Below are 16,820 nucleotides of genomic sequence, written 5' to 3'. Positions count from 1 at the left end.
ACACACACACACACACACACACACACACACACACACACACACACACACACACACCTTTTACTGCACTGTTTCCTCAGACATTTAGGCAGTAACATATAGGGGAATTGGAGATTTATTTACCTTTATTTTTTGTGAAAAGAATTTGGTTTTAGAAGAGCCCAGGGTTTTTTGCATTTAACAGATGGGTGAATAGAGTTTTAATTAGCCTCTCTTTTTTTATATTCAATCAGTGCTACACTTTTTCCAAAGGAATTTAGGTAGCTATCCATTTTGATTAGACTTGTCTTTCCTTTTCAGTATGGATAAGCCAGACAAGGGTTCCGAAAAACAGGGATCAGTCACTGTTTAAACTTGTATAAAATGTGAGGAAAAAATTGCCAAAAACTACGGACCCAGGGTTGCTCTGTGCTGGTTGTTCACAAGGTGGTTTCATTATCAGGAAGTTCGACTGAACAACCGGTGGTGCCTGATTGGGCTAGATCTATGGCTGACGCCATGGGTGAATTACGGAATTTTCAGGAAAATTATATGATACCCTGTGCTCAAGCTCCCCCTTTGTCTGATCCCTCAGTAGAGCCCAGATGAGCCCCGAATACGGGACGATGTCTCGCTCAGATGGCAACGTCCCTAAATAAAATACCGTCTGCAGGTACCACAGCCGTTAAAAGACGTTCAGGCCATTCCTCAGTAGATTTTCCTGGAGAAGAGACTGCAGCTACTTTTTCCCAGGAAGAAGGGGAATTGGATTATGACTGGGAGGGTGACTCCCATTCGGATTCAGGAGTTTCTGTGTTGATAGATGCAGTCAGGGAAACTCTGCAGTTGCAGGAAGCAGTTATTCCAGAGACTAGTTCTGTTTCTTCTTTAAACGTAAGAAGAAACATGTATCTGTTTTGCCCGAATTTTCACATTTTGAAGAAATATTAAAAGAAGCCCGGTTAAAACCAGATTCTAAATTTCATATTTTGAAAAAATTTGAAGTGTCTTTACTCTTTTTCGGAAGAGGATACCAAGCTTTGGGAAATTCCACCCATGGAGGATGCTCCTATTGCTAGGTTGGTCAGGAATACGGTTATTGCCACAACTCATTCTGTAACTCCTAAAGATCCCATGGATAGAAAGAATGAGGCTGTACTTAAATCTTTATTCAATTAAGTTAGGAGTATCACTGTGGCCAATTCTGGCCAGCGCTTGGGTGATAGAGGCTATCAATCCCTGGCTGAACCAGATGACTACTGGTTTTCAATCTGAAGCCAACTCCTTAGCTGATCAGATATCGGAAACTCTAACCTATATAGGTGATGCTTTAATAGATACTATTCAGGTATAGTCTCATATTTCAGCCTTGGTTGTTTCCGCCAGGCGTTCGCTATGGCTTAAAACATGGAAGGCAGACATAGAATCCAAGCATGCTTTAGAGGCATTGCCTTTTGAAGGAAGTTCGTGGTTTGGTCAAGAGTTAACTAAAATTATTTCTCAGGTTACAGGAGGAAAAAGTCCTTACCTTCCTGTAACTACACCTAAACCAAAATCTCCTAGGTTTCGTTCCTTTCGGATTCAAGACAGAGGAAGCTTTCAGGCTTTCCAAGGTGTGCCTAGGGGTCCCCGATGAGGGACCTTTAGGGGACAAGGTGTTCCCGGCACCAGTCGCCCTGCTGCTAAGCCAGCAGGTCAATCCACATGACTGTCACGGGACTGGGACCTGTCCTCTGGTGGGAGGCCGCTTACTCAAATTCCGGGAAACTTGGTTGCAGAAAGGCGGCTCTCATACAGGCAATTTTTGCACTTTCCGACTCTGGAGTAATTATTCTTAAACCTGTCCACTACAAAACCAATTGCTTCATGGATGGGTGAAGCCAGACCCTCGATTAAACAGGCAGATGTTCAAATTATCTCTGCAGACCCGGCAGTCTCTCCAATGGTGGTTACAGAATGCAAATCTGAACAGGGGTTGTCAATGGTCTGTAATAAATTGGACCATTGTCACCACAGATGCCATCCTAACAGGCTGGGGGGCGGTGGTTCTAGACAGACACTTAAAGGGTCTTTGGTCTGTCTAGGAAGCCTTGCTTTCCATCAATATACTGAAATTAAGGGCAACTCGATAAGCACTAATTCAGGCTCAATGCCAGCTAAGGAATTTACCAGTGCGAATCCAATCAGACAGTGCCACGGCAGTTGCTTACATAAACAAGCAGGGTGGCACACGCAGCTGGCAAGCAATGAGGGAGGTTTCTCACATCCTTCATTGGGCAGAAAATTGAGTTCCAGCTATTTCAGCAATTTACATTCCGGGAGTGGACAACTGGGAGGTGGACTTCTTAAGTCGCCACAGTGCGCATACAAGGGAATGGGAATTACACCAGGAGGTGTTTGCAGAAATAGTTGCCAGATGGGGATCTCCAAACACAGATCTAATGGCTTCTCGTCTCAACAAGAAGCTTCCAAGGTACGGATCTCGGTCCCGGGATCCTCAGGTATCTAAAAAGGTCCATGCTGTCCTCCCTAATTTGCCTTGTTTGGCTTTGACGGTATGGTTCTTGAATCCAATATTTTGGGGGGCAAAAGGGTTTTCAGAATCTGTGGTAAAAACCATGATACAGGCTTGCAAACCAGTTACTTCCCAGATTCATCATCGGATATGGAAGATATATATTTCTTGGTGTGAACAACATAAGTTCAAACCTGAAAGGTTCAGAGTATCTCGTCTCTCGTCTATTCTGCAAGAGGTGTTGGTTAAGGGTCTTAGGCCCTCATTCAGAGCCGTTCGCTATTTGCAGTCGTTCGTTCAAAAACAAGGGGTGGCTATTCAATTGATCCGTTCGCAAATTGCAGTCTGTTCACACCTCTAAGTCTGAACGAGCGAGCAAAACATACGCTCGTTTATTTGTTAAAAACGCCCCCTGGCCGCTCGCACCATACGTCATGTCCGCTATTTATTAGATTAATCGAGTACATCGACCAGCGTATGAACTGCTCGCTATTCTTGTGGTTGGTGTTTGCTACCACAAATTTGCGAGCAGTTCTGGCTATAAAATAACCCAGTGACGTGGTCAATGACGCTGCTGTATTAATTATGCACACCCATAATACGCCCGTTTTGACCTTTAAGCACGCCTGCGTTCGGATCTCCACTCCCCATTTTCAAGCACCTTCCCCTGTTACCACCCACATACGCCTCATTCTGTCACTCAAAATAGCAGGCACTCGCTATATAGCGTACAAACGATTTTTGGCCGCACTGACTGGTTCGCGCATGCGTACTAAAAACCGTACGCATGCGCAGATGTGCAAACATCGCTCGGAACGAGCGTACTGCCGCTAACGAGCGGCTCTGAATGAGGGCCTTAGATTTTCCTCTCTTAAGGGACAAATTTCGGCCCTATCGATCCTGTTTCAGAGAAAATTGCCCTCCATTCCTGAATTTCAAACATTGTTGCAGGGTGTTCTTCGCATACAGGGCCTGATTAAGACCCGGTCGCAAGGCTGCATTCGCACGCAGCCCGTCGATACAAAAATATGCTAATGACCGCATATGCAATGTAACCACAGCACAATAAGTAGACACCCAACACTACATAATGCCGCCTACTGCCCTTCACTTATGTTCACGCAAGACAGCAAAAACATCGGTAACATCGGTAACCATCGGATCCACGCGCACAAGTTGTGGTTGTTTAACTTAACCCTACCGCAGACATTGCTAATGTTTGTGTGTGTGTAACTAGACTTTAGGATGCGTATGCCATCGCTGGGGCCCAATTATGCACTACCCTGAAACGGTGTCTGGACGCCCAGGCACGCCTGCATTTCTCTGCCCAACCCCCGTCATCACCCTCAAACAGTCATTTCCTGTCAATCACTGTATGAAGCCTCTGCGTGCTCGCTGCAGTCGATTCCCGATCGCAGCGACCAGTTCGTGGACGCGCACTACAATGCATACGCAGAATGCAAACAGACGGGCTGCGTGTGAACGACCGGGTCTGAATCAGGCCCACAGCCTCCTTATGTCCCACCGGTTCCTCCTTGGTACTTGAATTTAGTTTGGGAGGCACTTCAAAAGGCACTGTTGAGCCTTTGGAAACTGTACAACTGCGATATCTTACTTTGAAGGTTGTGTTCCTTTTGGCCATTACTTCGGCCAGAAGGGTATCAGAGTTAGCAGGTCTTTCCTGTAAATCTCCGCTTCTCGTTTTTCACGATGATAGGGTAGTGTTACACACTAAACCTTCCTTTCTTCCGAAGGTGGTATCAGCTTTCCACATTAACCAGGATATTGTCCTTCCAGCCTTTCACCAGGATTCAGTGTCTAATGAAGATTCTTCCTTAGCACTGTTGGATGTGCTACGTGCATTACGCATTTACTTGGACCGTACTGCGTCTTTGAGGCGTATGGATTCCCTGTTGGTGTGGATTGAAGCACCACAAAGAAGTTGGCCTTCCTCGAAAGGATCCATCGCTAGATGGGTCTCTTCTGCCATTAGGCAGGCATATTTGTCCTCGAATGTGACAGTTCCAGCCACAATTCGGGCCCACTCGACTTGTGCTGCCGGGGCTTCTTGGGCTGTACGGCATGGGGCCTCGGTGGAGCAGCTCTGAAAAGCAGCTACCTGGTGATCCGTACACACTTTCACTAATTTTTCCGCTTCGATACATTTGGCGCGAAAGGGATGCCAGGATTCATAACGCGGTTGGTTCTGATGCTCCCATCCCTTAATTGGCTTGCTTTGGTGTATCCAAGATGTAAGGCATCTCCCAGATGGATAAAAAAGGAAATACGATTTTTACTCACCGTAATATCTCTTTCTTGGAGTCCATCTGGGGGAGGCCAAGGTCCCTATCTTGTTTGGTTTCATAGTCTATGGTTTCTCACTTCTTCCATGAGTCTTTCTCTGGCTTTGTTCAACATTAGACTGAGCTTACGGTGGAAGGGGAGGAGTTATATAGGGGACTCCAAGGAATCGATTTTAAGGAGAGTAAAAAGCTTATTTTTCTTTTAAACCCCCCCATCCCCCCAAAACAGGGTTGTGCAGGCATTATGGGCCCTCAGGTCTCAATATGCCAATGTCTTGGGGTCCTAGAAGAGGTCATTTCTGATACACAAGCTATGGGAACCACACTGCGTACACTGATGGAGAAACCGCCAGGACTCCAGCTGGGGACCCAAGTAATAGAATGATCTGCATTTGTGTACAGTGCACACATCCTTCCCGAACTTTATTTAACATTTGTTCTAACATCGTTTATTGCAATGATACTATTGGATGATGTTTCACAGCTATTTTACATCTCACTATGGGCCTGATTCAGCGAGGAATGCAGTTGCTAATATGCACGCAATCGGCCGCTTGATGCGTACTGCGCATGCAACGCAGTGCGCTTGCGCGTACTAGCCATTGCGATCGGGACTGCGATCGCAGTGACTACGCAGACCCATCAGAGTGAGTGACTGGAAGTGCCAATTGTGGGTGGTGAAGGGGGCAGAGCGCAGGCGTGCCAGTGCATTTGAACGCAGTTGCAGGGGTGTGCATAAATTAGCCACTACGATGCCTTACGCAGCCTGAGGCCTGATAACGTGCGATGAAGTTAGCAATTTCTGAGTAAGGTCAGAGCTTGTGCAAGTGTGTGTGAGGCTGCCATGGTACTCCATTGTACTAATGGTTTTGTAGTCTTGCTAAACATTACGGATGTGTAAAGTGGGCGTCCTTATGTAGTGCAGCGGCGGCATTGCGATCGAAGTGGATTAGCATACTATCGCAGTTGAACTGCGTGCGTAATCGCTATGGCATTCGCAGCTGCGTTCTGTAGTTAATCAGGCCCTACGGCATGAAATCACTGAAACCTGAGTGGCTGGACAACTATTAATGATGCATGTGTTCTGGGACTCAGATACAATAGAAACTGTAACTAAAGTAGCTGAATTCAGAATCACTATGAAGCAGGGTGGGGAAACAGTCGGGAAGCCGGCGGACGCTAAGCCGACTGCCGGCTTCCCGACGACTTAATCCCGGCAAGGGTTAAATGACAGGCGTTGAAATCTCAAGGCTCCCGGGGGGGCTTAGGGTTAGGCACCCCTCTGGGAGGTTAGGGTCAGGCTAAGGGAAGTGAGGTTTAGGGTTAGGCACTTGGGGGGGGATTATGGTTAGGCACTTGAGGGGGGGAGGTTAGGGTTAGGCACCCCTAAGGGAGGGTTAGGGGGTAGAATAGGTTAGTTTATACTTACCTTCCGACGTTCGGGATTTCCACCTGTGTCGGGCTGCCGCTGCCGGTGGTAAATTATACTGATTCCGCAGGGCGGCAGGTACGCTCCCCCACATCCCATTAGTGCTGTAGGACATCATTTACTGTAACGTCCTGCCAAAATGGTGGCCTCAAGGGATAAATGTATACCCTAAGCAATTGGCACAGTGCACCTTGTACTTCTGTGCTCAGCAAATGTTTAACAAATAGATTTAAATGAAACCCTGCTATACGGTTGCATAGGGGCACATCTGGCTGCATTGTGTCGGCACTAAAGTTAAATTCATAGTGCGGTGCTGGATGGCCCCCATGCCTGGTGGACAAGTGTGGGTCCAGCAGTATTGGGCTGCATTCCCTGCTCACCACCGAGTGATGGCAGCGCAGGCAGAACAGCCACAGTAGCTGTGTGCAGGGTTCACTTAAACGCCACCGGAGCCAGAGAGATGGGGGCAGGCCATATTGTAGTAGCTGAAACCCATTTCCCCGCAGGTGGGACTGGAGACCAGCAGTGCGGAACCCTTCCCTGTGGAGTCGGCAGGATGCTAATGAATTAGAATAGCTGTGACTAGCTCCAGAAAAAAACCATTACAAGACAATACGTTATATTTCTGGCAGTATTAATGGCTGTCCAAGCACCTTCCATGTCGTAATCCGCAGCGATGTCGGCATCTTCACCAAGCAGCGTGGAGCTGGTAGAACACGGTAACACAACGCTTATCCTCTCCAGGTTCATCTCTTCCTCTACCTGCGCGATCCAGTCCGGGTTCTTCAGCTGAATGTTCATCGTTTTCCCCAATACCTGCGTTTAACAGAGAACTGGACGTTGCAATTATAACAAAGCAGAAATGTTAATTTTCTTTTATCATATTTTATTAAAATTGCTAAGAGCTCATTTCCCATTCCTCACTGTGATAAATTGCATTCAGAATTCACGGTATAATAATCTCCCTGCTGCAGTTTCAGAATATAAATCACTTCATGGAGACAAAAATGGGAGATTTATTTTTTTTTCTATACTAATGTCATTCATGATATATTACAGACAAGTCGGTGAGACGCAAAACACCTTCAGGTTCACTGGTATGATGAATATCGGAAATTAGCGTGACCACAACATGGAATTTATGGGCACAAATAAGAGACATGAAGGATGGTGATACAAATTGCAGTAACAATGGCGTACTGTAGGTATTGGGGTACTGTAGGTATCGGGGATGTGCTCAGTCACACACCCCGATAACTGAGCATTGCTAATGTGGTAACAGATGACAGAAAGAAAGGCTGCAGAGTACAGCCGTCACCACTCCCCGGGATAACACATTTACTAAACTCCATGCCATCAGCGATGAAGCGGATATCAGTGAAACCTTATAATGTCGTCTCCCTGTTAATAAATACAGAGACCTTTACGCCTGTGTGAGCCAAGTTCCTGCCCAGTGTCCTCCCAAGAAATGACGTATGGTCCACTTATCTCTATCTATTAATTTAGTATAACTGGGAGCACCAGTGGTGCACACCAATACTAATGAACACACTATAGTTACATTCTAAAGAAGTCACTTCATTCTGTTTCTGGTATTATGTAGTCAATAGGTTGACATTCAGAATGCAGACAACAGAATGTTGATATAATTAAAATGCTGACGGTGTACATGTCAACAAGTCACAATGTCGAACATAACGGGTTTAAGGTTAGGCTGCTTAGGTTAGGTTTAGGGCTCGGACGCTTGAAAAATGCTATGCCGACATTATGGCCATAACGTCCATGTCGACATTCTGAATGTCATAACACATCATTTTAGTGGTCTTATTCATATTGAGATAGACACACATAGAAAGGTCATTTAGGCCATCTATAAGGCTGTGTGTAGTAACCATTAAACACTTGCACCAGTAGATAGATATCAGACTCTGGGATATGCCCCAGGTTAGTGTTACCTCAGCACCATCCAGGTGTAAAGCAGCGAGAGCAGAACTTCCTTCCAGAAACGTCACCCACATTTTAGCATCAACAAACCTGTACAAGTAATAGAGACATCATCACCATACAGCTACCAGTTCATGGGATTATCACCGCTGCGCAGGTGCTTTACACGTCCTAGTCCTATGTAAGGGAGACCTTACATGACAGCTCCACCAAGAAATGGATTACCATTAAGCCTGTAATGGTTTTCTCCATCATGCTATCTAGGACACTGCTTGTCCTTGGGTATAAAGGGCACTGTGACTGGAGATAACACATTCTTCCAGCTAACAACTTGTTTGTAGCAGTCTCCTCCCCCTCTACACTCCTTCACCAATCGGCTTTCAGTTTCTTCTATCGTCCATCAGTGATATGGCTGGCCATTGGTTGATTAACCATTAATGGTGCAGTCAGTGGTAAACATCGATGGCATAAAACCTTGGACTGGGAACCATCAATGGCTTGCACGCATTGATGGCTATCCTGCATTGGTGATGGACTGGCCAATCAGAGACGGGAGTGAGGCGTAGTGACGCGGCATTGGAGGTCAGACTAAGCTCCATTCCCTGCTTCAGGGTGGGGGGGGGGATCCATCACCACCTCTATGCCATGGATGGCAGAGAACCATCGGATGGCAAAGCAATTGAGAATCGTTGGCACACCATCAATAGTTAACCATCGATGGTTAATGGCCATGCCTAATCGGTGATAGGGCACCTTTGCCCCTCACATAGAGAACTTCAGGCAGTGTTTTATTTGTGCAGTTTTCAATCTCGATTTTGTGGTTAATTCATGGTTTCTTCTGTGACCTAGTTCTGGTGGTTTGTCAACCCACAGCCACACGTGAGGGGTTTTCTGGACATCGATTAAACCTCAATTGACAGCTGAAAGATGCATGAGAAATGTGCAGTGTCCACGAACCTTATAAGTATGACCTCGCCATAGCTGGCAAACCGCTGCAGCAGCTCATCAATCACATGATCATCAAAATAGTTGTCTTCTGTGGATCTGCTCTGTATAGAGACCATTATTGTGCCATCAGGCGGGCCCTGGGCGGCAATCACCTCCTTATAGATCTTCTGCCTCTCATCAGCTTCCGTTTCAAATATATCTATATCAATCAGTGCAACAACTGGCCTTCAAACAAACAAATACACAACGGGTTAGTGATCATACTCACTCAAAAACACAGATTAAGGACATAGGGGTACATGTAATAGCATGCGGCGAGTTCGGTGCAAGACTGCCCCATGTTTTAAAGTAGCAGTCAATTAAATGGCAAAACCAGGTTGATTTTGCCTTTTAAATGACTGCTACTTTAAAACATCGGCCTCTAGCGTGGAACTCGCCGATAGCGGCAGTCCACAGCCTATTACATATAGCCCATAGTATTGGTTTGGAATAATACCTGTGATCAGAGGTTTTCAGCTCTGCTCGGCCATAATGTAATAAGGTGCCTGGATTCCAGGTATAAGTGATATTTCGTCCTTCTTGCAAACTTGAATTCAGAAGGTCTAAATCTTCCGCTAAAACACCAAACACAGTAGAGTTATAAACAGGAGGATGATGGGGTGGGAGATTCCTCTCTTCCCTACACAAAATATAAATAATTAGAGCTGCATTCTCCTCCTACACACATTAAGATTAAAAGAATGCTTTGTGATGAACTTCAGAGGGTATAGACCAGGGCTATTCAACATATGACCCTCCAGCTGATGTGGAACTACAACTCCCAGCATGCCCTGTCACAGTTTTAGCATTCCCGAATAGCAAAACTGTGCCAGGGCATGCTGGGATGCGTAGTTCCAAAGCAGCTGGAGGGCCGCATGTTGAAAACCCCTGGTATAGACTCAAGGGATGGAGAATGTGTTGTGCATGGGAAAGCGATTACCCTCCAACAACTACAGTTATAATAATGAACCCGCCCAATAAAGAGGCAGAAGAATGCGTCAAGATTGACAGCTCACTCACATCTACCAGGAAGTTACTGGTCACATCATCCAGCCCCCCCCCCCCCCCCGACTCCAGCATACCCTCATGCCGACACGTCCTGACAGACACAGACATCTGCCTGCTCACACAAGTGCCGACACCACGAGACACAAGCTGGAAGCCGTCACAGCATCCTATCTAAAGTCCCCGGGGCACATGAATCAGTCTGCCGGCTCATTGACTGGAGTTACATCACCCAGCGCAGCATCCTGCACCAAAGGTAGCGCTGAACAGCATACTATGCCATATATTGTATTAGTCACTGTATGTGGCTTCTGATTATTAGCTGGAGTAACACATCTGTGCTAATTAGCAACTTCATGCTCAGTTGGAGTTATATGGGCTACTTGTGGCTGCTATCTGGAAGCTATTACACTAATTAGCAGGACATGCTGTTACTGATTATCTTATTCTGCCGCCTGACACAATGGCGCTGCCAGCGTACTACAATCTATGCTCATGTGCACATGTATGACTGATTTATAAACCCTGCGCAGTAAGAGCCTTCGTGTAATTACAAGTAAATATATCAAATGAATATATACGTGGGTGTAGGGGAAGAAGGATAATAAGCACCTGATCGGTCAAACGGCCATTTTCTTCTCCTCCAGAGAATACGATCCGTCCACGCTGGGGTGCGACACTTCTCACTTGTGTCATAGTCATCAGAGAACAGGTCATATTTATATGTGGGGGCAAAGTTGACTTTTCCTTCTATGAAACCCCGGAACACCTGCAGTAACACATTTACATGTAACGGTGAGGTGACAGCTGACCAAACACTGATATTTTGACGGTTACCTTTAAACTAAACTAATGACGTGTGCCTAGTAGCGGGTGTGGGTAGAGATGGGAGTGAAGAGGGTGCACATTGAACAAAAGATTGGTTGTCCCACATCTGTGCGTGCAGGATATGTGCCTGGGCTACTACAGGTCACCAACGGTGAGTGTTTATACCTGCCTTATAATAAACTCGGTGCAAAATATACACCTCCAAAAATTACGTATACACACTTATGTCCAGGTCTGCATAGGACGCACTTGCTTTAAAGTGCACTCACTGAACTTTGTCTATGTGAACACCACATCACACGCCAGTTTCACCTCTTCGGTCTACGTTTCTGCAGTCTACGATCCTATGTTTAACTCAGCATCAGCTGCAAATCTATAATGGGTGCAGGGTGTGTGGTGCACATGGGCCCCTGGGTCCAGTGGGTTCGGAATCTGTATGGAATCCCGGCTGCCGCATGGCCGGCAGTTCGATTCCCGGCAGCGGCAGCCCGACAGATCAGCAGAGCCCGGCAGCGGAAGCCCGACAGCGCTGGAAATCCCGATCGTCCCTAAGGTAAGTATAAACTTACCTAACCAAACCCCCTAACCCTCCTTAGGGGTGCCTAACCCTAACCTCCCCCCCCCCCCCCCCCCAAGTGCCTATCCCTAACCCACCCCCCCCTTCCTCGCTGCCTACACCCAAGTCCCCCGGGGGGGTGCCTAACCCTAACCTCCCCCCGGGGATGCCTAACCCTAACCACCCCCCCTTCCCCTAGCCTAACCCTCCTGGGGGGGTGCCTAAACCCAAGTCCCCCCGGGTGCCCTAAACCTAACCTCCCCCCCCCCCCCCCGCGGCTGTCCTCTCGCGGCGCCCGTCATCCCTTCGTTCGGGATGCCGGGCGCCGGTCTCCCGACGTTGGGTAAATGACAGGCGTCTAGATATAGACGCCGGTCATTTATCCCACGCCGGGATAAAGCAGCCGGAAAGCCGGCTGTCGGTATTGAGGCAGCCAGTCTCCCAACTGCATACCGTGGGGTCCACACTGTGCCCATTTATTAAACACTTACCTCTCCGGAGTCCCGCGTCGGCAGTACTTACGTAGTACAAATCGCCTGGAAAATGGCCACCACAGGTATTTTCCCGGTGTTTTGCGCAGGCGGGAAATTACCAGGGAAGTGGCACGGCAGCCTTGACCTGCGCAGTAGACTCTGGCATAGCACTAGTGTCTACTCTAGTGCCCGGAGTCTGCTGCCCTAAGTGCGTTGCCGGTACGTCCCTGTATCAGCCCCAAGGTCCGTAACTTTCCAAGGTTTTGCCAGCATACATATTACACCTCGGCGGTATCCTTTGCCCAGTGACTGCGATTAATAGCATTACTAAGCTGGCACGACCCTTTCTCTAATACAGCAAGTGACCAGAGGTCTTTCTGGCAGCTCTCCCACAGCTGGAGAAGGATTTCACATCCAGTAGAAGACTCTGGGACTTGTAGTTTGACACCCTCCACTGTCAGTGCTTTGGGAAACGTTACAAGACCTACAGCATGAATAGAGCCTCAGCGACTGTCATACCTGTCCTCCATTCTTCTGGTTAACAAGCTGATCTCCGACAACTAGACAATCCCAGTATTGATTTCTTATCAGCTCTTTGACCTCTTCATTTGGCAGATCGATGCGATAGTTAAAGTCTCCACACCAGAAGACATAGTCATGAGAAAACAGCATCCTCCCCTAGTGACAGAGAACAGAGTGGGGATGAATTACATACAATCCATCGGCTCGTAGTGGCGCTGTAGAGTCAGCACCACGGACAAGGGGATTAGGACTCCGTGCCCCCTTACCATGGGGAAGCTAAGCTTGCGAACTATTTCATTATAGTCCTCATTCCTCTCTTTCACTTGAGACTGCCCCGCTGCAAAGTGGCTGCAGACAAAGCAGAGACTGGTGGTATGGAACAGCATTCGGATGGCCACCGCACCCTTGTTTCCTGTGGCTCCCCCCATACCGGTCTTCACGGTATCGACTGCAACATCCCTGTAAGAGGTAAGGCCAGACACTGAGCAGCGAGAGCAAGCAATGGCCAGGCCAACCACTGACTGATAAACCCGATTACAATGACTGACCTGATAAAAGGTGCGTGCTGGGGCCTTATGTATATGAAGAGACACACACCGACAAGCTGCTCGGAGGCCAGGAGGACGTACTTGTTATCCCTGGATATGGTTTTCTGAAGCTCGGCGGCCCACAGCTTCTGGTTGGTTGTGCTGTAGAGACATGCTCACAATCAACAAGCACAGAATGCGAAATGAAATGATCTTTAGATTAAGTTCCTTGGCAAAGCTGCGGATGATCCTTTAAAGAAACCCAATAAAATCTGATGGCGCTGACCAAACAAAGCTCTTCACATATGTTAATCAGGATCACAACCAGATTGCAGCAATTATAGAAGAGGAATCAGTGACCTCCAATCATGAGACATAAAACAACTTTTAAATTAAATTGTGCTACACCAGGTTAGGATTACTGATCAACATAAAAAAAGAAGTCTGGCTTAAATGTAGACAGTTTTAATCATAAGAACATATAAAACATATTAAAAAACATCAATTCAAAAAATAAAGCGATATCTCTTCATCATATAAACAAACGAACAGGCTTTACAGGTGCCTGTGGGCATCATCATCATCGCTGCTCCACAGCACCTGCATATGGGTTGCAGGGTGCCTGGATAGGCACCCTGCAGCCTGTGTGGCTGTCTGGGGAGATCTTGGGACACTCCAGGAAGTTCTCTACTTACCGGTGCCCCAGCCCCCGAAGCGCGACGTCATGGGTTTAGGGAGCGAGGCTTAGACAGGGCGGCATAAAGCCCTGTTGCAGTTCTGCTGCAGAGTATAAGATGGCTGCCTCTTCTGGTAGCTTCATGGGCAGGATCAATAATCCTTGGAATTTACGGCCCAAGATGGCTGCCTCAACTCTGTATTGCGTTCGTGGCTCTCTGTATTCTCAGTAAATCTAATCCTCAGTTTTAAAACTAGGTACACTGGAATATATGGGTGACCGAGTGACCATAGAAAACCGCAACAATTGGTAAGTGTGTATGCACAGACGCATACTAACCAAATTGGTCTGTTGGCCAAGTGTGTATCCCACATTAGGTTTATGTTTTCTGTACTTTCTGAAAGCTAAGCCTCTGTACTATGTTAATGGTTTCTGTAAGGCGCCTTGAGTCATTTGGAGAAAAACGCTATATAAATACAAATATTATTATTACTACTATAGAGCCACTGCATGCAGCAACAATAATATACCACGGCAGGACTCACCTCGCATTGACAATGTTCCCTGCATTTAACTCCACCATCTCCTCAAATCCAATGGCGAATATATCTATTGGCTTACTTCTCGTATCTGATATGGCGAGAGGATTTATAGAAATTCAGCATGTGTGAGATATTACAAAGGATAATGCAAAACTGTATCTAAAAAGGAGAACAGACCGTGCACAGGGTCCAACTGGCGATTAGATAAAGTGCAGTGAGCTCACAGTTGGGAATAGAGAGAGAGATAGCACTTAACTGTGTACCTGGACAAACCATGTTGCAATGCAAGGGGTGTAAGTACATCATTTTTATTTTTGCATGTGGGGTAAATGCTGGCTGCTTTTACATGTATTATTACTCTACATTTAGATGTCAGTTTGGATACCTCCCTCCCAAATCGAATTCTCTCTGCACATTTTAAATCTGCCCCACCTGCAGTGCAGCATGGTTTCACCAAGATGATCAGTTGAGAGAGAGATCTCTCTCTATTCCCAACTCTGAATCAGGTCCTCAGACCACTGGGTTTGTGAACATTTTTATTTTATTTTTCATACAGAGAAAAGTCTATATATATCTATATCTATCTATCTATCTATCTATCCTCAATACCCCATGCGTCTGTCGATTTTTTTTTAATCGAGAATGCATTTTAGACGCAATCGGATGAAACAAACAGCTTCATGAGACTGCACAGATTAATTTAATATGTGACACTGGTATATCTGTGTCTGATCGAGTCTGTACACAAAACATAACGGAACTTGGCGTGGAAAAAAGCCACGGCCGCTGCATCATATCACTTCAGACTCGGATATACAAGTGTCGCATACTAAATTAATCAGGGCAGCCTTGTGAAGTAGTTTTGTTGCATCGCATTGTGACTAAAGGTGCCTACACAATAGACGTTATTTTCCACGATTCGGCCGCTTTCGACGAATCAGATAGACAAATCGTGCAAAATATGTGCAAATCGGGAGTGTCCACTCACAATAACGTACCTGTGGGTCTGTCGTATCCAGATCTTACCTAAGCAGGTAAGATCTGCCAATCTCGTACACGACGCACTGGAAATCATTAAGGACGCACGATTGGTCGTTGGCGAGATTGGACACTTAAGCATCATATCGTGTCCTGGAGTGCCGTGGAGAGTTCAAGGGAAACCGTTCACGTTATCGCATCATAAGTACATCGTCTAGTGTGTAGGCACCTTAAGGCGAATTTTCGGGCCAAACAGACACTTTACGCAGAGTCAAGCTGGACTTGGTGAGTTGAGAAGCGCTGTTTGGCGTGACTGCAGCAATAGTGTATAAGGACACACCTGTACACAGTAACTACATACATACAGCTTCTTCTCAGTTGGGAACCTTCCTAGTACTTAGTGAAGGTTTACAGAGGATGAGGGATGGAAACATTGCACATTCAGAGGAGCATTTGGACATAGATCATAATCAGGGTGTTGCCTAAAACCAGACAAGGAGGTATACCAGATAACCAGGAGGCTTTATTAACTTAAACGTCCTTGAGACTACAAAACAGCGACAAAAACCCGTTTACCTTAGCATCAAGCTATTCACTTTAAAATAACATTTATATCAATACAAAAATAAAAAATATTGGACATGGCTTCCCCGATGGCAGACAGTGCTGGTTTCCAAGTTAGCGAAAGTGATAGATTGGACATTATCTTGGGGATGGCCACATGGCTCTATCAGTCTCGTCAGTCAGTGACCGTACACCCCACCAGGTCTTATCCACCGACTGGCCGAACCTTTCAGCGCCCCCAATTACAATCTGCTACTCTCATCACAGCTGTAACAGAGGCTGATCAGGATAGACCGTATCAAGCCCAAACATGTTCCAGTAAACAAATCCATAATAAAACAAGAGTTACTTCCAAAATGCAGCCATTGATCCTAGAGAATTTGGAAGACTTTAAACCACAGGAAGGATGTGAGCACAATCCTGCCAAAATTGTAGGAGCAGGACTTACTGAATTAGAATATTATATATATATATATATATATATATATATATATATATATATATATATATATATATATATAAAACCGGTGTCATCATCAGATGATCAGCAGATCTACAACCCATAGAAGACCACTAAAGTGTATTTATTCAGGTAGAGTACAGCAGTAACTGACAGTACAACACACACACACAGCTCAGCAGAGACACAGTTCTGGTTACCTTGGAACTCTTGGATACCAGCAATTTTAGGAGCATCTAGCAGCCAATCTGTCAGGGTTTGATTCTTGAAAGCGATGCTTCTAAACTGCTTCCCACCATTCACATTCCAGGTACCAGCGCAGATCCGGATCTTCCTGGGCAAGGCGTATCTGTAATAATTCTCACACATGCTCCGTAATACTCTTGGAGACGCTAGAAGAGACAGGGAATACCTTATGTCTGCATACACATATCCAGTTATTAGATATTGCTTGGTAAAGTAACGCTGTTACTGTAATGCGCTATAAACAGAATAGACCAGACCTCGGCTTTCATTTCCTAAACGGCTAGGATCT

At 46.2% G+C, this 16,820-nt stretch overlaps 1 protein-coding gene across 7 annotated transcripts in view; it reads right to left on the bottom strand.

Annotated features, from left to right (window-relative positions):
* SYNJ1 (synaptojanin 1) overlaps window positions 1-16,820 on the bottom strand; it is a 106,014-nt gene that overhangs the window by 29,849 nt on the left and 59,345 nt on the right. For all 7 annotated transcript variants that reach the window (XM_088461687.1, XM_088461691.1, XM_088461692.1 and 4 more), the window contains 10 exons: window positions 16,486-16,677; window positions 14,287-14,371; window positions 13,087-13,227; window positions 12,805-12,997; window positions 12,536-12,694; window positions 10,772-10,928; window positions 9,612-9,729; window positions 9,125-9,340; window positions 8,179-8,257; window positions 6,877-7,039 (listed from right to left, as the gene is read on the bottom strand). In XM_088461687.1, coding sequence (XP_088317813.1) covers window positions 6,877-7,039; window positions 8,179-8,257; window positions 9,125-9,340; window positions 9,612-9,729; window positions 10,772-10,928; window positions 12,536-12,694; window positions 12,805-12,997; window positions 13,087-13,227; window positions 14,287-14,371; window positions 16,486-16,677 — 1,503 coding nt within the window. The remainder of the gene's footprint in view (window positions 1-6,876; window positions 7,040-8,178; window positions 8,258-9,124; window positions 9,341-9,611; window positions 9,730-10,771; window positions 10,929-12,535; window positions 12,695-12,804; window positions 12,998-13,086; window positions 13,228-14,286; window positions 14,372-16,485; window positions 16,678-16,820) is intronic.

Source organism: Taudactylus pleione, unplaced genomic scaffold, assembly GCF_031769625.1.
Source record: "Taudactylus pleione unplaced genomic scaffold, aTauple2 ptg001086l, whole genome shotgun sequence".
In the NCBI taxonomy this organism is placed as follows: Eukaryota; Metazoa; Chordata; class Amphibia; order Anura; family Myobatrachidae; genus Taudactylus; species Taudactylus pleione.
Note: the sequence above shows the minus strand (reverse complement) of the source record. Positions and strands in the feature narration are given on the sequence as shown.